Raw genomic sequence first — 22662 nt, forward strand, 5'->3', positions numbered from 1 at the left:
TGTGGGTTGGTTGTACTTTGGCTAGTGCAAGAAAAAGATAGGAAGTGAAACCTATTGAAGTTGAAACTGAGTAACCAAACCTCTGTGAAATGATGGTGTAACGTGAGTGGAAAAAATCAACCCCAAATATGGTTCCTTGAACATTTTTATTTCTATCTTAAAAATTTGTTCAGACCTTTCCCGCCTCCCATTTTTTTTTTTCTGTCTTAAGTGCAGGCAAGTATGATAAACTGCTCTGATGTTGAACTTTCTCACCTATTTTTAGTCTCATCTGAAGTGCAACGGGGGCTTTCAATTCAGTTGTTCATTGGGTTTCTTACATTTTAACCCTTCTGTATACTTGAAATAACAAAAATACTGGCAGTTATAGAAATCACCACCCTTTCAATTTTAAAAGAAGAATCTCACTGTTGCACAGAAATCAACCATAAAAGTTGGGGGGGGGGGGGGGGGGGGGGAAGGGAAATGCCAAAGTAATCAGTCAGGTGAGTTTGTCAGGATGAAAATTAAGGTAAAATAAGTAAAGTAAAAAAAAAAAAAGTATATTTTACCTTATTTTACCTTTTTTTATTTTATTTGGTTATAGAATAAAAGTTAAATTCCCCTTTTGAGGGGTTTGTGATCTGACTTAGAGAGAGGAAGGGGTTGAGGGCTGATAAGCTACTTGCTTATTGTTGCATATGGAATTCCATTTTATATGAAATGATTTCTGTGAAAATATTATGAGAATATCCAGCTAATCTTATCTGCCAGTGGAAAATAGCTTATTGTCCCTTCAGCTGGTTTTGGGAGGGGGTATTTTTGTGACCTTTATAATTTTGCGTTCAAAGAAATTTTTTAGCTTCTAGAAGTGTCTATTCCTTTTCTACAAAAAAGGAAAATGCTATAGTATTAACATGAAGATGTACTGTTTTGATGCAAACAGATTTATCCTGAGTGCTTCACAGCTGTGTACTGTTTTTTAAACATAAATGGTTTTTTTTCAATGCAACAAGAGACTTACCTTTCTAAGCCTTGAAGAAGTTAAAGTTCTGATTTCAAAGCTGTCTTTCTGTGTTCTAGTCCAACGTATAATAATAGATGCCATCTTGCAAAACATTTAAGTTTTTGACTCCAGTGTCTTATTTCAGGAGCCTGTATTTGTATGAGCTTATCCCACTTCTTCACGACACGTATGGGATCAGGAAGAAGTGGAATAATATATATTGCCTTAGGGCAAGCCATACCTTGATAGAAGGCTGAAAGGTGTGTATCTGAAGGGTAGTGAACCTCCTGTATTGTATGTCCATGGATATGTGGGAGGCTGGAGCCAGGAAAGGAGTTCAGCTTTAGTTGTACTTCTCCCTATTCCTTGAATGTCAAGTGTTGTTGTATTCAAACCTCTTTTGCTAAATTAGGGAATACAAAGATCTAACAATGTCAATACATTGAGGTTCAAGTCAGTGCCAGCTCTGGATGTTGTATGCCACACATGCAAACTGTAACAGAAAGCATAGCAATCTTTGGTTCTAGGTGATCCTTGAAGTACTTGTGATAGTAGTCTTGTACCACTAAACACAAGCCATAACCTGATGATGAGAGGCGTCGGTTTTTCAGATAACATCCACAGGTACAGAGCAGTTTAAAACATTAAACAATTATTTTTATTAAACACGGAAACTTAATTATAGCAATGTTTAGTCTCATTGTAATTATTGCAAAGATTCTTAGGAGGCTCTTGAGCACTCTGCTGTGCTCTTGTGGCTAACCTGTTCAAAGCTTTCTACAACATGAAATTTTCAGGTTCAAAGGCATTTTGACTTGAACTGTGTGTTTGAAAATTTATTCTTATCACTAAGGACAGATTGCTTTATGGCAAACACCCTGTCCACACCTAGCCCTGACTACTATACCACTTACAACTCTAGTAGGCATTGTGTGCTCAACTAACCTGCCTGAGGAAGCAACTTTGGACAAGTCCTAAACCCAGGGGGTTTAAAAATTTTTATTGAACTTTTGGGTTTGTAGGTAGTAGAAGCAGCCAAAACAGTGTAGAAAGTTCAGTTCTTCAGGGAAAAGTGTAAGTAGCTTAGATCTAGAAGGATAAAAAGTACATAACTATTTTTTGCATTGTACTGCTTTCTGTAAAAAGTTGGTACTTGCTGTTTAAGAATGATTGCTTTATATTTGTGCATTTGTTTCCAAATACAGCTTTTATGCTGAGTGTATTTGTATATCTCTAAAGATTTAATGCTCCGTTGCTTGGGATACACTTTCAATTTTTTAATTTTTAAAGTAGATTTGTAATTTGTTTTGTACTGTTAAAAGTGATGAGCTATGCAAGTAATTTATTTCTTAAAATAGCAGAAGGGGCCTCTGAGTTGAATCTAAAGGTTTTAACTTCTTTAGGAAGTTATGTGGGTAAAGTATGTTCTGACCTGCTAGAATTTCATAGTTTGGTTGGTTTGCTTTCTTTTTTTTTTTTTTGGTTTGTTGTGTTTTTATTTGTGTGGGTTTGGTTTTTTTGGGTTTTTTTTTTTGTTTTTTTTTTTTTAAAGAAGACAAAAAAACTGTGACACAACAATGTTCTTCCCTTATGGATGTAATTCTATAGACAAGCACAGCATTTAGAAAATACACATTTGGATTGCCTGTGCATTCCATGTTAACATCCTTACATTGATCCATTGTGAGGTTTTAATTTTGTTAATATTTTCCAGGAAATCTCTGCCGCCTCTATTGCACAAAATGTACTTGCTTGTGTTATGAGAAGTGTTATAACCATTCCTTGTGTTTTTTTGTCTAAGAATAATGGAGGATTGTGTGTACTTATATAAGGCAGTTAAATGCCATTCTGGAGAAAAAGATTTTTCTCATGCTTCCATCTTGTAATTGCTTATTAGTGCAGACACGTAAATCAAGCTTTTCCTAGATCATGACTGTATGCTTCTCACTTAAGTGCTTGATGTGAGATCTTGCAGCCTGATTTGTCTTTCCTGCCCTCTTCCTCTCCTCCACCCACTCCCAACATAGGAAAAAGCTCAGGCCAGGGAGCTATGCTTACATGAGGTCTGTATGTGGTTAAAAAACTCCAGAATAATACAATTCTAGCAGCGTTAAATTGGGTGCCCAGAAAAACTGGTGTTCGGGCTCTGATCTCTTTGTGCTGGGCTGAGGTTTTGAAGATGGGTACTTGTGAAGTGCCCTGGTATTTTTGATGAGTGCTTTAGAGAAGCCGCTGAGAAAATTAATTCTGCCTTTGGAGTTTGAGTACTTGACAATACATGAAGCCTATTGCCATTTCAGACCTTTCCCTTTTCTTTGCAAGTAAAGAATTATGGCTTAATTATGGGAGCAACAACCTGTGTGCATAAATTGACTTGGGAACTCTGTGAAAAACCAGCATGGAATCTTACTCCTGGTCTATTAAAAAACCAAAAAGTACATGCTGTAAGAGAGTTCAGTTAAGATGCATCCCATTCACTCTTTTTTTTTTTTTGTAATTTTTTGTGGTGAGATTAAAATTAAGGACATCATAAGTATGGGCTATAAACAGCTTACTGTTGGCTAACAATTTATTACTATGAATATCTTTCAGTGCAGGATATTTTCCAAAATGTCTCTTATCACTTGTCTAGAGGAACATGTCTGAAACTTTCTTGAAAGAAATAGAAATTACTCGATAGAAATACTCATACCTCTCAAAGCAGAATTAAAGTTGTGTTGAAAACCAGTCTGTTTTCAGGATTTGAGAAGTTTTTGCTCTTCATAACTTGGAAAGTAAATGAAAGACCAAGAATTAAGCTTTTCACCAGTGATGTCCAGAAGTCCTCTGGCATGGCATGCAAGAAGACCTTGACCAGGCTGATGGGTCAGCCACAGTATGTGCTACCTTTCTTTTCCTGTTCTACACTATTATTTGGTGGGCTATGATACAAAAGAGAGGACAGTATGATGAAAGTGAGTTGTTCAATTACATGTGGAATATTATGGTTAGAAGTACGAGGGCAATTTGTAATTTTGTGTAGGAAACAATAAAGAAAAAATTGGTAATTGTGTTGGGGGGTAGACTGATTTATAGCATGGGAAGCAAGGCTGCGCTGCATATGTCGCAGGTTGGCTTCTCCTATCACTCCCCCCAAAAAACAGGGATCTTGAACTACAGGCTGGGTTGCATTTCTTTCTATTTATTCTAGCTAAGTCTTTGGGCATAGGCTCAGCGCTTCCAGTACTGTTCCCTTCAGGAGCAATGCCATCCATATTCAGTAACTTATTTTAAAGCAAAGAATGTTTTTAGTGTTTTCTGTTATTCTTTTGTTCTGATCTTTAGTTCTATGTGCTAGTCTATATTTCCATAAGTCTTAAAATTCCTTTATAAGGTGAGAAAGGCTTTAATTATATTGAGGCTCACGTCTGTCTTCCATCTTATTGGGAGAAGTAACTGACAGCAGATCCTCCTTTCCCTGGAGAATGGGGCAAGCAGTGCTGTACGCCTTTTGATCTGTAAACTCCCAGCTCTGACAGTGTGATGAGGAACCTGGAATTATGCTACAGTCATGCAAGTTATTCCTCTTTCTCTTCCCTCATTTCCAAATGTGTTTCAGAGGTTGCTTTTGTAGCTTAATTGTTTTGTCATTCTGCTTCTTTCCAAAAGTCCCTCTATAAAATTAGATCACTACATTCATAAGGAAATGATGATCCAATATATTAGACTTTTCTCTTACTGCCTCAGTCATATAACTTTAATGAAATTAATTGTCTCTTGGTATTCTTAGTTTGCTGTGCACAGACAGCACAAATTTAGTACTGGAAATAATCCTGTAGCAAGCCAGAATTGCTTCTCACAGAACAATGGGATGATTAGTAACACTGAATTTGAAGACAAAACTGGGATCTGGTAATAAAAATTTGTATGATTTCTAGATACCCGAAATACTAAATTATTTCAAATATACTAAGCTGAACTACTACTGTTCAGGGTTCTCGGTTAAAATGAAAGGTTTTAACGCTAGCTTGTGTGTAGAGAATACTGCAAACGGACTAAACTCAAGATTTCAAATAATTAATTCACCCGAAGTAGCTAACTGTTGCCTTAATTAGATAGAGCTTCAAAGTGTATGCTAAGATTTTTCCACTACAGCTTTTCATCACTTCCACAAGTTCAGCATGCCCTATACAGATGCTTAATTTGTATGCTGGGCCCTGTGATAAAGCTATTTCTGTCGATGAGATTCCAAAATTGTAGGCACTGATGTCAATGCAGATGAGGTTAGCCTAATTTGGTCAAGAGAGGGCTATGCCATGCAAAATCTTCTTTACATGGGCACATAAAGGCCAGTGCCAAGACTGACAGGTGTCCAGTGGGTGGCAAGGAGCTTCAGAGATAAACATTCTTGTTGGTACTGCTACAATTCTTGCTTCTTTAAGAAACAATGTAATAATTGTGTGGCTTTTTTCAGCATCTCTGCAGGTTAACTGGAAACAGAACTTAATTTTACAAATGTAAACCTTTTAAATCCTATTGATACAACTTCTTTATGCTAGATTCTTAAATTCAATTTCTGTTTAATGTTAAGGCTTGACAATGAAAATAGCATCTTGTATTCCATTTTTGAAGTAACTAAATTTGAGATATGCTGCTGTGAAATCCCTCTAAGAAAAATTACTTGAAAGGGGTTTTTAATTGTTGGAGGCCTCGGAATGTTATAAATGTGATAAAATGCGCACTCAGGTTGAATGATGAGAAGTCTCTACTGGGAAATTGTATTCTTGAGAAGGCTGTAGAAAGATATTAGTTGCAGTTAAAGTCCCTAAACTTTTTTCTGCTAGCTTTCCACCTTTTTTTATGTCAATGTGTCAGCTGTGAAGTGTATAAAAAAAATGTATTAATGCATTAATAGAACACTTTCTTTGTATGCCTGTTTCCATACCTTCTTCCCAGACTCCCCCTAACAGGATATTGCAGTCATATAGAATTTTTTGCCTGGGAATCTTTTTATACTTGTTTTGAGCTTGTAATTCTTTTCCTTTGTCAGCTACCTCTTCCTTAGTACTGATGTATTTAAAAAAACCCCAACAAACAAAACTAACAACCTCTTTCTTTGTATCCAAGAAAAAACCCATTGCTGATATCTCTGTAATAGAAGGCTGAACCTTTTCAGTGTCAAACACTGCTCGCTTTTTCAGTTTAACACCTGCAGGCATAAGCCACAACGCTGCTGAAAAGCTCTCTCTGTTACTGGGTCAGCTTTATAGTGAGAGAGATGCTGAAAAAAATAAATTAGGTTTTTGATGAAAAGTTTTTGGATGCATCGTTTGCTGGCACCCATGTGCTAAGAGAATATTAATGGAAGGCAAGAACTGCATGTTTTAAAAATGTGTGTCTAAAATACCAATTTTGCATGAAAATAATTCTGTTAAACTTCAGTAGTAAGTTTTTAAAGCATTAGCTATAAGGAATTTGCATCTGCTACAGGTCAGAGAAGGAGAATTTGAAAGTGCGTAAGACAGGGTTGTATTGGTAGCTCAATAAAAGGTGGAAAGCTGATAGTTATACACCTGGAAAGTGAGGGAAGGTGTTGCAATGGCACGTATTGAATGGTGGCATTTGGAAGGCCAGGGTTTTCAGTTTGCCATCTCATTAGAGCCTTTCCAAGTTTAAGTAGTTCAGCTGACATTGGTCTGCTTAACCAGTTCAGTTGAAATTGGTCAGCTTAACCTTAATGGGTATAGGTTTAATTAGTTCTTGTGAAAACGCATGGGAGACTACAAGCATTTTTGTGTATGGTGCATAAGCAAGTTCTGAAATAAGTCTTTACTGCAGATTAGTGTCCAGATGAATCTTCTCTGGAAAGAATGTTGTAGCAGAAAGTGTAGGTCTGATAATGTTTGTTTGTGGGTGGGTTTTTTTGTTTGTTTTTTTAGGTGGTGGTGGTGGTGAAGCTTGAAACATTAGATTATTTAGGGGAAAGAAGTTGAGTGTAGTTGGCCAATGTAACTTCTCTCAACCTTTTTTTGTATTTCAGATGCTGTGTTGCTGCTTAGTTTTGTGCTTTGCTTTTCTGTGAAATGCACAGCCAATGTGATCTTTGTTTGAATCTCTTTAACCATTATAAACTCTGTGATGACTATTTAAGTTAATTATTCACATTTGTAATGCCAATATATTATCAATAAAATGCTATATTGATTTCTGGATTTGACAGCAGATGCTTCAGTTAGTTTAGTGGAAGTGATCACAGAGTAGGAAAACAAAAGCTAGGTTTGATTTATTTCAGATGTTCTGTTGCCATCTCTGCTTAATTTATTAACGTGAAACTTCTGGCTCTTCCCTTGAAATTTAACCTTTTTTGACAACATAGTATTTTCATGTGATGGCTAGCAAGGAGCCAGAAACAAAGATGATTTTATTACTGCCTTTTTAATGTTGAGCATATTTTTGGTGCTTCAGCATATGCCTGTGTGCCTAGGGAAATGCTGAAATGTGTTTTTTCTGTGGGAACTCTTAATTATTTTTTTTTTAAATAGAATTTGACAATTACATCTAAAATCCTTGCATAAATACCTGCTTATAATAAATGGAAGCTGTGTTGCCTGGGGAGTCTCAATAGATGTAAATTTTTAAATTTTGTGTAAACTACTCTTTAAGAAGGGGTTAAATGTATCTTTAGCAGTGCTGGAGTAGGGAAGACTTGCTAGTCAAGAACCAGGCAGTCGTATGTTTTTTAGGCTTAGAGGGAGGTGAGCCATTATATTTATGGGGGATTACCCATCACTTAGGAGCCAAACAGAAACTCTTAGTTTATTTATTTATTCAATCTATTAATTTCTGATCCATTTTCATGTCTGAATAGAGATAAGCCAGGGAGCAAGTGAAAAGGAACAGCTCACATTGTACCCTGCCCCCATGCTTTTTAGCCTTCATTCATTGCACTGCGTTGCTCTTGTCTTTGGATTCATGAGCTAGACAGGCACATCTGGAAATTCATATATACAGCTGCTGTCTGGGGAGGCCCCGATTGATTCCTGTGCTCCCCTTTCCCCACACAAGCTTCTAGGAGCTGTGAAGCTGCGAAGGTGAGCTATTATGTTCGTATAAGAATGAAAGTTACTGGAGAAGCTTCTCTCCAAGGAAAAAAGCGTAAGCCTTGAATTTAGAGGACAAACTTCTTGCATCCTTTATATCTTCTGTAGATAATTTATGGAGAATTAGAAGATGCAACTACTGTGACAAATTCCTGTAACTTCCTTTTCTGGATATGGTGATTAGCTGACAGTTTTGTCATGTCTTTCTGTGAGATTGAACCTCAATGGTTTTTACTTAGGTTTCCAGTTAATCGTAAGACAGTCGTTTACTGTTCAAAGGGTATGCTTTAGAAATAGAACATCAATGTTTTATTACGAAGTCTAAAACATTGGTAGCTTTTCTTGTCACACGTTACTGTTCATCTGTTCTTACTTACATAGCCAGGTTACTTGCAACATGTGAAGTATGTGGGAATTGAAATTACTCTTTATTTGCTTCCAGTATACCATTCAATCTTTGTTGAAAGTGTGTTTAATAAGTGAAATACAGTAACTTGTAAACCTCAACTTCTTGCATCTCACCTTCAGAACAGTTTATCTTTACTGAATGGATTGCAGTCTGAGGCCCTGATGGTGCTCTGTCTTATAACAATGGTACCACTTTTTAACTCTTCAAAATCATGGATGAAGGCATTCATGATGAATCTAAAGCTGGTCCACTTTCTTGCTGTGCTACAGACCTATTGTGAATGAGCAGATGGCAGTATCTGCAAATAGGTGTGGACAGACAGAGGCTGATGTAGACCAGCCCTGGTTGAAACATGTACAACCATGTTAAAATGGTTCTCCGTCAAAGGTAATAAGCTTCACTCTGACTGAAAGTTGAAAAATAAATATTTCCTAAATAACAAATGACAAATATGTGTTTGTAGACTGCCATCCTCGCTTTTTAATGGTTTTTTTCTTTCTTTAAAGAGGATTTGGTAGAAGTGGAGTATAGCTTCTTGCCAACATCTCTTCTCTGGAGAGAAGCAGAAATCTATGTTCTGTGGATTTAAACAAAGCCCTAAAATGCAACAGTAAGTAAGCAGTCTCAGAAAATGGGTGTCTGGAAAAAACTGAGACAAAATACTGCGTTGTAGAACTTCTTCTTTGGCTAGATACATTTTCATAAGAACAAGTTTTATCTGGTGCAAACTGGCACACTGACAAATGATCCAGTATAGATCCTTTAAGTGTATAATGGCATGTTCTTTGTAGAAACTCTGAAATTTACTATGTTAGGTAAAACAAATCACCAGATTAACTAAAGCTCAGGATATGACAGAGGCACTGAGAGTATTTTAATTTGTATTGCAAAAGAAGCATTTTAGAAAGCAGTAATCTATTTCTAGATGCTTAATTTGTGCAAGGAAATTAAAAATGCCTTCTTATCCACCTCCCCAACTAAGATAAATGCTTTTTTGCCAAATCACTTTTTCGGTGTTACATGGCCATTTCTATTAACCTGCATAAACATGATGTTGAGCAAATGAGATGAAAGGTTAAAAACAGTCATCGGGAAAATGCTACATTTAGTAATGTGCTTGCTTTGGCAAAGATTTATGTGATTTGTTTATAAAATATAGAATGCCTCTTACCCCTTTTGGAAATGCAGTGCATATAGGATGATCCTGATAGTTTTCTATTGCTGCATTAGTGTAGCTGGTGAATGAGTGGTGGTATGGAAATATAGACTATTGGCTTCCTTTCATTCATTGAGATTGGATCCTTTTCTTTTCGAAGCAAGGTTTGTTCTTTTTCTGTCTTATTGAAGACTGAAATGGAAGATTTCTAATAATTAAAAGTGGTCTTATAAGGAAATTGTTAAATTCTGCCTTCTGGATTTATAGCAGTCCTTGGCTTTGGAAGTTCATGTTCTGGAGTTCTGAGCCCTTAGTTTTAGAACAGCCAGCCTTTTGAGTTTAGTTGCAATGAGTTAGGTAGTAATGTTTATTTGTGTGCTAAGGAAGGTGAATTTTGCTGTCTAACTTTTCATGTTTGCTTACTGCTTTTTTTGGTGTTTATTTTTTGGGCTTTTTTTGCTTTACTATGTGCTGACGAATTGGTAAATGATACGCTTATTCCTCTGCCGTCTTTATATGTAGTTAATATAAATATGGTTAAGTTCCTGAATGGTCCGTAACAAGTAATATGTCAGTCAGGAGCATATCCTAGAAATCAGCGTGCCACAAGCCACTGTTCTGTGCCTGTTCTGGAAGGGGGTTGTTTGAAGGGGCAAAGAAGACTCCATGGATATCTCATTTCTGGGCCAGGTGTGCAAGTGCATGCATGTGAAATCGGGTCATTCTGGCAAGTAGGAGTGATTAGCAACAGGCCTCAAACATCTGTATAAAAACTCATGTGGTGATGGAGATTTGTGAAGTCTGGCTGCATTTGAACAGGAGCATCATAATGTCTGTGAAATACGGTGCTGTTGCTTCAGCTTTGGATTTCCTGTAGGTGGTGTTTAAATTCTTGTTGGGGGGTGGGTGGAGCTTTTTAAGACACTTCTGTACATGTAGTAGTTACTGAGGTCTGTAAGCAACACTGAGTCATTATTCAGGGCTGCTGAAATTTATTTAAAAAAAAAAAAAAGGAGGATTGGAACAGATGGGTATTGAGAAATATACAAGTAGAACTAGAATCCTGTAGTTGGTACTGCAAATAACAGAGTATATGCTAACAGGAAATAATGGGTTTCCGTGTGGAGCCTTGCAGATCTCTAGGAGTGTATATGGAAGTAATTGAAACCTTGCAAATCGTCATGGCATATTAATGGAGAGCTACTTTGAATCAGTAGGAGCTGGTCCCATGTGATGCCAGTTTCACAATGAAAGCAAACTGGTATCATTAGCAAATTCCATAGTGGAATCTTTGTAATAACTGTTGCAAGACCCCAGGTACTTTCTGCTGTATTGATAATGAGTTCTTGTCTTATTAGGAGCTACACAGAAAGGTTGACTCGGCAAATACAAAAATTGTAGCAGAACATGCCTTTGACTGCTTAGATGCATCTACAATGCTGCATATCACTAAGTTTATGTTGAAGTCATTGGGATATTTTTTTCTTTGGAAATAGAGACAGCAATTGCACTTGTACACTTGAGCTGATGGTAACAGAGGAACTAAGATGATGACTTGTATGCTATGACTTGCGTGTATGAGTGTTAAATACTGGAAAACTTGCCTTATCAAACATAATATCTCTGCAGCATTGAGAAAATGAATTTGAGAAAAACTGAAAAAGATTCTGCTAAAAACCAGGGAAGAAAAACAACCTGAGGAACTTCCATAATTTCTAAAGACAAAAAATGCAGTGTATGATAGCTGTTCTTTTTGCTGTGTTCCTTCACGTTAAGATGAAGCTGAAATGGGTGGTAATGACCACAGCCCAAGGCCCACTGACTGCACTTCCAGAACTTAGGTAGTATAATAGGTGGTATGTTATCACACAGCAAATTTAGTACTACTCATTTTTATGGAGTCTTGTATTGGAGGGTTTATGACCTTGAATGATTTCTTTCATATGCTTATAAAACAACACTTCACCTTTACCTTAAAATTGTTAATGGGGTTATTCAAAGCAGTACTTTCTGCAAAAGAAGCAGCTTAGTTTCTTTGTTGATTTCTTACACTATCATACAAACTAGTGTGCTTTTTGGTCTTCCTCTGTCTCCAAATTCAGAATCCTGTATCTGAAACAGTCCTTCCATTTCCAAGCCATAGTTAAAACAAATAATGCTGTAGTAGTGCTTAACAGATGGGCAAATATTTTTATTCCTGTGTTCTGGTATTAAATTATGTATGAGACAATAGTTCTAAGGAAAACTTTGAGGAAGAGGGGTGGCTAATTAATGAAACCACTTAGTATTGGAAGACAAAAGAGGAAAGGGTGATTACTTTGTATTCCTGTGTTTTCTAAGATAATGTGTTTCTGATATCGGTGGGTGGAAGAAAGACTTGCTCCATGCACTTGAGCTAAGACCATCCACACACTTTATGTGTTTTGAGACAGGAAAACAGAGAAGACTGATCAAGGATTGAAAATAATGGTGACAGAGAAACGCTTGACCTTTCAAAGAGCATAAGGCTATTTGTGTTAGTTTTATGTGGAGGAGACTTCAGTCTTGAAGCAAATCACCTCGTTGTCCCAGTTTATCATGCCCATTTGTTTGTTTTCCAGAGTGGTTTCGGTATGTGCTAACTAGACTCCTTTCAAAAGAAACTAAGCCACTCTACCCCTTGCACTCACCAAATGTACTCTAATCCTTGATAGGGTTGTAGAGGTTTGACTAGTTATCAGTCATTTTTGGCAGCTTTGAACCTCCTGTGGTAGGGTCTGTTTCAGGAAGTTTGAGTAAGTACAGCCTCCAAAAAAACCCTCCTGGGCTTTATAGAGAATAGGTGTAAAGACCTTAGAAGCAGCAGCTGTGTGTTCATCTGCTCCAGTTGTGCCAAACTGTTAATGCACATATAGCCTAATGCCATTTATTGTGGGTTGGTTTGTTTTTAAAGTAGTATCAGACTGGTGATGACTAATTGTCAGGATGTCTTAACCTTGTCAAGTGTTTGGAGACGGTAATGTTTTTAGGTCTGACTGTGTGACAGTTTGTATTTCGGGTGGAACTTGACAGACCTTTAGATAAGCGCTGTATTCATTAAGTGAGGTACCAAAAGGTCTATTCTGAATGTTCCTGCCTCTGTTTTTGATCTGATTGGTTTTCAGGGGCCTGGGGAGGGGAGAGAGCAGGAGGTAAGTGTTTGGAATGGAATGGTGATGTAGCAACCTGCAGCTGGTGCAGAGACCATGATTATAGCTTAAAAGCCAACACAGATATTGGGAATCAATATAAAAAGGGCCCTATTATAAAAAAAGCCCTGTCCCAGTTAGTCGTCTTTATTCAGTAAACATCCACTGTGGTATGCGTCCCCTTTTGTTGTAGATAGGAGGAAATTAATTTCTCAGTGCTAAAGTTACTCCTTCGGTAATCTGTGCGAACTTTTGTATTTTGAGCACATACTGGAATTTGCAATATGATCTTATAATAATTACAGGAAGAGCAGAATCTTCATATAGTTTTCAATTATTAAATTTCATGCTTTGAAAACTCATCCATATCCCACACTCTGTTCCTTTCCCCCCCTCTGTAGCTACTTGCTTTACAAACTATTTGAGATTCCTTTGTATTTCTGAAATGAAACATCTTTGTCAGCTTAAAATGACAAAATTTAAAATGAATCTCAAAGCTGCACCAAGTATATAAGATTGGCTGCATAATCAGTGCTCTTAGAGGAAGTTAGTCTGCTTTCCAACTCTGAAAAGTGCCGGAGGCGGTTCGAGGGGGATTGTAGGCAAGTTCAACCCTGGAGCAATAAACCGAAGCAACATGCCAGTTCAGGCATGAGTGTGTGTGGCTAGAAAGGTAGCATGAAGGATGGCTTAGTATTTACTGGACAAAAGAAGAGATCAGAGAGCCATGATTGATTTCAGCAATTGCATGTATTCAGTGTGTTATTTTTCTTACATTAGCATTATTTATAGTATGTTGCTATAAAAGCAACCTTGATACACGATTTTGAAGTTAGTTCATAGCAGTTCTCCAGGTGGCAGAGATAAAAGGAATTTGTGAATATCAGCTGTGGTGAAATCCGCTGGAAACCACCTCTTCATAGCATTTAAAGGCAAGGCAGTATCTTGAATTAGCTCAGGTGGTTTGGGTGCTGGAGTTTGATCCTGTAGAGCGGCATGCTTTGCTGTATTACAGTATGTGTTATAAAAGCACGTAATCGTGGTTTTTCATTTTCTTTAGTGTGTCTGTAGGGTTTGGTAAGATTTTACTGCTTGCTGTGTCCTCTAGTTGTAAAACTTTCTCGTTGAGTATGTAGTTGGCAGCAAGGCGTACAGGGCAGTGTTGCTCACGCGGAGCAAATTGCTGGGGCTGTCAGGTGACTGCAGCCTTGGCGCAGCTGTTGGCAGTGCGGGCAGCCCCTGCCTGCCTGCCTTGTGCCTTACCACTGCGCGCTACTTCTCAGGCTGTTAAACCCTCCTCACACAGCTTTCAGCACTGGCGGGGATCGGGGAGGAGATTATGCTTCAGGTCTTCGGGGTGATCCAATGGGAATTGCATTGATCTGGTGTTTAGCTCTGATCCTTATCAAATGGATTACTGCTAAGGTAGGCCATCTTATTCTGTTTTGACTAACTGGGTTTATAAGTAGCCTGGGAGAAAACAAGTTATTAAGAACTTCATGAGTACTTATTTTTCTTTTTAAAATCTAATCTGTTTTGGAAACACATCATTCATCGTTTAAGATTGTGTTTGTTAAGTGTTCATACATGATTTCATAGCTTTCGACTTTTGTCTGCCTTGAAGTGGGAAGACTGTGTTTGTAGCAGTGCCAGTTAGGAGACGGGAAAAGTAATCTGAAATGGCTTCTGAATGGCAGGGGCTTACTTGCCTCCTTTACTAACAGGTCTTCAATTTTGTAGTGCTTTAAAGGCTTTGTGAAAATAAGGAAAAACAATTTTAAACATAGTGAAAATAATACAAATTAGCGTATTTTGCTTCCTGGACAGTATATCCTTTTTGTATTGTTGATTTCAGGGTTAAGGGAGTGGAAATACCAGTTTTGTTTGCTTAGGTGAAATACTGGCTACTTCACTTGCTGTGTAACCTTTCCATTATAGATGCCTGTGTTTTGGAAATGTATGCTAATGTTAGACAAAATTAGGAGTTCCTGTGCTCTCATTCTAAAGAATGTAATATCCCCATAATGTTTATTGTAGTAGTAAATATGGGTGGGATTGGTGGCTGGAGATGAGACCAGGCTCTTCTCACTATGGCTCACTGCCTAACCTGGAATTAATATCAAAAGGAGGAATAAATAAGTTTAGGATTGTAAAGGAGGGCCAGAATCATTGGAGAGAACGAGGGGGAATTGGGGGAGAGGGGGAAATCAGAGTTCATGCCTTTATCTATAGATAGATATTTCTTATTAATAAACAGTTTTAACATTTTTGTATGTTATTAATTAATTACTTACTAATTTACGTATTAACACATATGAATCTGAACTTGTGAAAACAAGCTTCATCAGGTATTCATGCCTGTACTGTTTGGTTATTGTCAGTAACACAGTTCTAAATTAATAAAAACAAAAATGGTCAGTGTAGTTGCTAGCACTTGTGATAACTTTTGTCATGTCAAGAAAAAGACCAGGATACCCTGGAATGGATGTTTGTTTGTGATTCAAGGGAGATCCTAAATACCAAAGTTGTATGGCCAGTGTGCCGGCTTAGTACATCATCCACATTTTACAGATAACTGTTGAATTGCTGATTTTCTGAAATTTGACATGAAAAGCCTGCTTAAGTCTGTAATTCAGCTTGGTCAAAGATTCTGTTAAGGTGGGAGAAATAGGAATTCCAGGTAGCTGGAACATGGTTAAGCATAAAAACCTCTTGCTATTTATGGTTGTCTTTTTAAATGTGGTAATGGTTGTTACTTTTGAAGAATTACTTTTTGTGTGTACATCCAATTATCCTATTTTTCTATTGGTTTTGTGTTCTCTGCCATCTGATTTAGTTTCTAAAGGCAATACCCCTGTGTATTTCTCTTTGCTGAAGTCAATCATTTATGGTTTTTTTACTATACTTTCTTTTCTGATCAATTTTCAAGCTTTTGTATATTTTTGTTAAATCTTGAAGTTTTTAAGTAAATCTTATGTTGCCACTTGATATACATCTGAGATGTATAAGAGAAAATACCTTACAGATGCTTGTTAGATGTATGTATTGCTAACATCGATAACTGTCATTCAAACAGCGTCCAAGTTTATAAATGATTGCTGTCTTGGGAGATGATCATGTGAAACAGCTAATATGGAAGAAAATACTAAGTGCGGGTATTTGAAGGGGGTGTGTGTGTTATTGCTAATTAGTATTGCCTTCCTGAAATTACATTTTCTTATCAATGGTTTGATAAACTTTCAAAATACTACTTTGAAGTCCAGTGAAATGCTTAGAAAATAGTAGTAGGACCATTTTGCAGTGGCTTGCCAGAGTTCAGTGACAGTTTAAGTGCTTCAAAAGAACATTTTCCAGTGCTTTAGTAGTTAAAAACTTAGTGATGCCTTGTGGAAAACTGAAAATCTTATATTAGCATGGATTTTTATTTAATTACTTGAAATAATTCTAAGAATTATGATACGTGATAGTCTCTCTTTTGAAATCAATAATCCAGTCTAATTAGTTTGTCGTTCTAGTTGTTAAACTGTCTTAGAATCTTAGTTTCCAAGTGTGTGTATTTGAGGCAGGCATAACCAGTAAATTGCACTTGCCATGATATAACAACTTCTCCAAACTTGTTCTCAATTTCTCTTTCTGAAAATAGTCCTCTGATTGTTGGGCAAGTAACTTGGGCAGGAACACCAAGTAGGTAAAAATACCTGGCCATCTGTGTTGCTGTCCTCTGGCTTTTATTTCCCAGCTGCTTAAATAAACAGCTGATTTGCAAAATGAAGGCTGTGTACTCCATCAGAAAGCATAGATAGTTATTTCTCATGGGAGGTACCGAATTTGGAAGGCCAACAGTTCTACCGGTTTCTTTCTGTTGTTACAGAATGAGACCAGCAGTTGTTTCTCTTGACAGTCAGAAAGCTGGCTAGCTGGCACTCCCCACAATGAAGTGCCCAACGCTAATGCTGGTGCTCTGCTCTGAATAGGATTGGGAAGTCCTTGTGATAAAACTGATACATCAATGGAAACATTTGTTTGGCACAAACAGCAGCAGGTGCTGTGTTTCCAAGTGTACATGTGTATGCTGTACTCCCCAGCATCACTGAAGCAGTTTCCCTTTGAAGATGTGTCTGTGCTGTTTTGGCGTGTCATTCTCATGGCATGGCTTTTAACTTCCTGTACTCTTGTGAAAAGATTTTCAGAAAGATCTGATTTAAATCTATTTTCTGGTAGATACTCCCTTCACCTGATTTTAGGGAGTTCTTGTGGTGGTGGTGTTCTTGAAGGATTAATGGATCTTTCACTTTACTTTGAACTTCTTCCATTAACTCTACAAAGATGTGACGAGAGGAGAAGTGGAAGCTTTTCTTTATTGCCCATTGGAAGAGTAAATGATACTAATATGAAACTGAAATTTAAGGTGAGGTTTTCAAAGTTGAAATCCAGTGGGGGGGGCAGGGCAGAATCCTTCTCAGTTACCTTTTTAACATCTGTCTTCACTGCTGAAGCAAAACAGCCCACCCAGTTCAAATGGCTGTGATCATGTCTGTAAAGGAGTGGAGCAGTTGAGAACATCACTTGATAATTTGTGGAATTTGTTGAATTACTTGGAGTCCAGCAGACATTCCCACTGGACCAAGCTGTCCTTGTGCTTAAAAAGGTAACCTGCCTAAAGACATCAGGATTGTCTTTGGTTTGAGCACTAGTAGTTCTGTTGGAACGATGCTTGTTTGTTTGAGACTTGTACAGAGGGTCAAGGAGTTCTTTGGCTTCTGGTTATTAAATGCTCTATTTTATCTGTTCAGTGCTTCGTGGTTATTAACAGATACAAAGCTTCAGGTGAACCAAAGAGGTGGCAGAGATCTAGAAATAAAATTTTATGCTAAATGAGTTAAAAATATTAACAATAACATGATATTTTGAAGTGCCGGAAGTCAGGCTCTGTCTGTGAAGATTTTAGCCAATGTTTCTGTAGGCTGATACAGTGTATGCTACAGTCATCTGAACTGTGTAATTAAGGTAAATTTTTAGTGTGGGTATAGTCTTGATGTCTTAGCATAGGCTAAAGAGAGTGGGCCTCCGATTAGCAATGAGGGAGGAGGTGTTCTTGGTGGTCAACAAGGGTAGAATCCTGGTGATTAAATTGTTTGAACTGTTGAGTGCTTTACAGAAACTTTAGTTCAAGACCCATTTGCCTTTCTACTTGCAAATTTGCTGCACGTGACAGTTCACATTTCAGTAGAAGCCCATGCATTAGATCTGGTCTTTGTTTGCTGTATTTAAAAAGTGGAACCTGGGCAGAGTATCTTAAAGAGCTACATGCAGGGTAGATGAGATTACTTCTTTTTTTGTTGTTGTTGTTGCTTTTTTCCTTGCATTTTTCTGGAATAGTGTAGGGGGTTGTATAACACGTACTCTGACAGTATTATTTGGAGTGGAAAAATAGGTGATATACCTCAACCTGTGGTACACAGTCTGTTACCCATTTGCAACATAAGCTGACACAAAGCAATCTGTGGCTGGATGAGCATATTATTATTATTTAATTTACCTACCTATCACATGTTGCTAAAAACCTCTGTACCATTAGCTCCCTCCTGTCTCTGTCCACTACAGGGCTCCTAACTATCTATATCTCACTTATTTGCCTGGTCTAAAGGTATGAGGTCTGACCGCTCATCACCTAGCCTGTATCTGTCCCTTGGTGGAGCTTGCAAAGAAGTGTCTTCCTCTTACCTGTTTTATTTAACAAATTTCAAGGAATGAAGTATCTTTAAGACCTCTACCCTTTTAGCAAAATTAGCTGAAACTGTCTTCCTCCTAGTGAAGTATTAGTAAGGTTTACACAACAAATTGTCTCTCTTTCTTTAGGAAACCAAATTTTGAATGGCAGTTTTAAAAGATTTACTTGTTCAGAGATACCTGTGAGATCTTCCAGAGTCCTTGCAGAACGAAATCACTTACTTGTATAAGCAACCAGTTAATGTTTTTAAAAATGTGCTTTCTGTTTCATATCGTAGATGAACATACTGCTTTATCTAGTAAAGAATATTTTAGATTTTAGAGACCCAAGTAATATTTTAGAATCAACATATCAAAAGGATTTATTTTTCAGTAAATTTTTACATATTGTTTTCCTTCTTGGAGACTAATGCTCCAGTTGGGCATGGTTCTTCTAGCTGCATGTGTGCTTGGCTTTCTCCTGTATTAGGTTACAGAACTGTACTGGACATGTCCAGAAATCTGTGATAGACAGGTGCAAATTGCAAGTTAGCACTAAATTACATCACTGATTTTGCCTAGCCAGTGATATGAAATGTTCGAAGCTACTGAAAATACATTCAGCTGAGACTTGCTGAAATTCAAAGGTAGGTTATATGAAGAAATTTGAAAATATTACTGGGAAATCAACATCGCTTTCTGGCTGATGAGTTGTATTGCTGCCTTTCCCATCAGGACAGGCATATTGCTGAGAGAAATACTGTACGAACATATTTTGAGGAAAGGTTTATTTACATGGTTTATGATCTTCCAAGGAAATACAGAACAAAAGCCAAGATAACATAGAAGTGCTGTACAGGGAGCTCGGAACTTGTAGTCTTTACAACAGCTACTGTAATCGGACCCCATTTGAAGCTAGGTCTTTGGTCATTTCTGTAGTTAAATATTAAGCTTACCTTCAGAAAAACTTCTCAGACTTCAAGTGTAAGGTTTTCTTTTTTGTTTTAACATGAAAAATATTAAAACAATTCAGTGTAACTTCTGGTTTTGGAGTCTTCGCACATCAGTTGTACAAATCATGCTGATGGAGGTTATTAATCTTTAGTCTTTTAGTCTTTTTGCATACATTCAATTTGTTGTGTAGATAGATGCGTAGAAGCAATTTTACTTTTTTACCCTTCCAAGTAATTTATCTCTTTTCTTCTAGAATTCCTTCTTTTCAATAGCCAACATCTGTGTTTATGTCCCATTTCCTAACATGGTTTGGTTTCCCATCTTTTGAACTTGCACATTTTTGTTGTGTGTCCCTGGTGTAGTGTTGCTCCTGCTACACAGAGGGTAAAAAATGGGTGACTATGTTCACCTTCAGGTTGGCTTTTATCTGAAGCTCTCAAAGGGATGTGATAACCCTTTGTGACACTGAGGACTTCACTGTCCTCATCGTAAATAAGCGTGGTGGATAAGGAAAGGTCTTCGGAGTTTTTAATGCACACAAGAAATCTTGTTTCTTTAAAAAAACAAGTGTTGTGAACTGTCAAGTTGAAGTCTGATTGTGAGGGTGATTCTCTGATCCTAGGGTTAAAAAATAGCATTAGTGAAGGCCCTAGGAAGTGGCAGATGTTGAAAGTACAGTAAAGGCAAGGCGTGAGGCTGGGTGCTAGGTTGTGCCAAGCTTTTAAGACTCTGTGATGCCAGCGTTGTGTCTGACAACATTCCTCCAGTTTTTAGCTGTTAAAGGACCAGTTCACCACACTTGTGAGAGACTTCCTGGATTATAACTATCGCATTAGCTGAGTGTGTGTGGAACATGCGTATTTTGTGTAGCTAAGAAATACAGCCTGTATGGGTGTATCTCACTGTCATGCATAGATGGTGTGATGACTCTTTCAGGCTTCTATCATCAAATGTGAAATACCACTTGCTTGTTTTCTTTAAAATACCTTTGTGTTACATCCTGCTTCAGTGGTACCTTGATTTGCCTACAGAAAGTACTGGGTGGAATGCAAGTAGCATGAGACAGCAGAGTCCTGCCTTTGCAGAATATAGGTTGAATTCCTAGGACTGCAGTAATGGTGTCATTTGAGTTCTTTTACTTCTTTTAAAACCACTTTTGGCTTTGAAAGATGGAAATACCCCATAGATGCAAGTAAATCTAGAAGGCTAAGGAGCGTGGTTTTGTCAGCTTGATCTTGTTCTGTGTCTTTTATTGTGATGAATTATTGAGGAGCATCTGGAAAGAAATTTAGGGGCAATTGTTTTTTCCATGCTCTAGACCTGTTTTTCATAATCTCCTAACTACCAATTCCTGTCCTTCTTTTGTCCCTTCCTAAAATGAACGCGATATATATATATATATATATTTGCTCAAATGTCCAAAATTAATTTTGAGTTAAATTGGAAGTGGACAATTGATACTTTATTTTCATTTAGAATTAAAAATTACTCAGTTGTAACTTGCATAAACACCAAGGTATATTTTGGTTGTCGTTTTGTTTTGTTTTTTTTTCAGAGACGTGGAGCAATTTCCTATGACAGCTCTGATCAGACTGCATTGTACATTCGTATGCTAGGTAAGCATACCAGTTTCTATATTGTGAAGTTCTAATGTTTGTGAATAATATAAAATAATTACTTTTTTAATGTTTAAATGCTGAATTCTCGAAGTTATTCCCTTTCTCCTGGATTAATATTCTGGTTACATTCTTTAGAATAATTTGTGTTCTTTTGTGTTGACTTGGTTTTTTTGGTTGTTTGCCTCTTTTTCTCTTTTTTTTCTTGAGTTAAGCATTGTTTTGGTTGTTTTACTCCTATGTTAAAAATAAAAAGTTCTTATAATTAACCTAATGTGTTTGGTAGAAGCTAAGTTTTCCAAATGACTCATGATTGATCTTTATTTCTGTGTTGGAATTTATCACCTCTGCATGGTATCCTTCTGCTTAAAATCGTTGCTTAGAGTACATTTGTGTGAGAGATATCACACGCTTTTAAAAACCTCAGTACTGAGGCTATGAAATGCTCAAGGTATTCTAAAAAGAATGATATGATTTTAACCAATACTTCTTTTACCCTAGAAGATGACTTGAGAAGGGAAAGGGTGCCTGGCAGGGCTAGTAGTTCAGTCAACTTACTGAAGAATGTTTCCAGAGTAGCAACTAGAAAAAGGGTAGAGCAGAAGTGAAATTTGTATTTCACGGTATTGGGAGGGGCAGGCATCCAGGGGAGACCCTCAGTGATAGTGCATGGAAGGACTTGAGGTCAGTTGTTGAGAGGAGAAAGGTACAAGGCTTGTGCAGATCTAGCTGCTGGATTCAGTACTTCCTGCACCTCGTCTGGAGGCTGCTGCTGGTGCAGATGGCATGGGGACTGTGTATATACACTCTTAAGTCTGTTTCACTGCAAAGTTATGACACTTAATTTAAGCCATCTTGAGCTATGATTTTATGTTGAAATGGACTATGAATGCTTGCATGATGTCTTGCATGGCTCAATGAACATCAACAGGTAATGATTATAAATACTTAACCAGCTCCAACTAAGTCAGCCAAAATGTCTTTTTTTGCCCTGAGTCTCTTCAATTTAGTTGTATACTGTACGTGTTAGTCCCCAGAAATGCATAACTGTGTTGTCTATGAATTTACATTTGTAAACTATATGCATCTGTACGCATGCGTGTATATATGAATTCAGTCATAACGTACACATGTAGGCGTACGTGTGCATATGTGTATAAATCCAATTTTGATTTAGCATCTTTGCCTTTTTGTTTTTCAGTTATTTTGATTTTTTTTTTTAGGTTTGTGAAGCTGTTAATACTATAGCACTGACTGTCTACTGAAGGATTTTTGATAAGAGAATGTAATTACTTTGGAGATTTGTTAGGAGGGGAGCAGAAGTTGCTGGCTTCTAAATGTTTATAGAAAAAATTGCTAGGGTTTTTGTTGTTGTAAACAGGTTTATTTCACTTCCAAAACATAAAATAACTCTCATTTTTAATCATCCTTTTTGCAGGATGAGCACTAGAATTATTCAAAATGTGATTTTTCTGCTCTAGTCATAAGAAAGTAAATTCAGGCCTGGGGTAGTTTCATTTTCTTAATTTTTGTAATACTTTTTAAACTACATTTATTTTGTCCTGTAATTGAAGAGATACTTTTTTT

The 22662-nt window shown here is 37.2% G+C and overlaps 1 protein-coding gene across 3 annotated transcripts in view; it reads left to right on the top strand.

Moving 5' to 3' along the window:
- The window catches only part of PDE7A (phosphodiesterase 7A), a 78440-nt gene that overhangs the window by 19711 nt on the left and 36067 nt on the right, over positions 1 to 22662 (top strand). For all 3 annotated transcript variants that reach the window (XM_056330339.1, XM_056330337.1, XM_056330338.1), the window contains exon 2: positions 21015 to 21075. In XM_056330339.1, the coding sequence (XP_056186314.1) occupies positions 21015 to 21075 (61 nt within the window). The remainder of the gene's footprint in view (positions 1 to 21014; positions 21076 to 22662) is intronic.

This window comes from Falco biarmicus, chromosome 3 (assembly GCF_023638135.1).
Source record: "Falco biarmicus isolate bFalBia1 chromosome 3, bFalBia1.pri, whole genome shotgun sequence".
Classification (NCBI taxonomy): domain Eukaryota; kingdom Metazoa; phylum Chordata; class Aves; order Falconiformes; family Falconidae; genus Falco; species Falco biarmicus.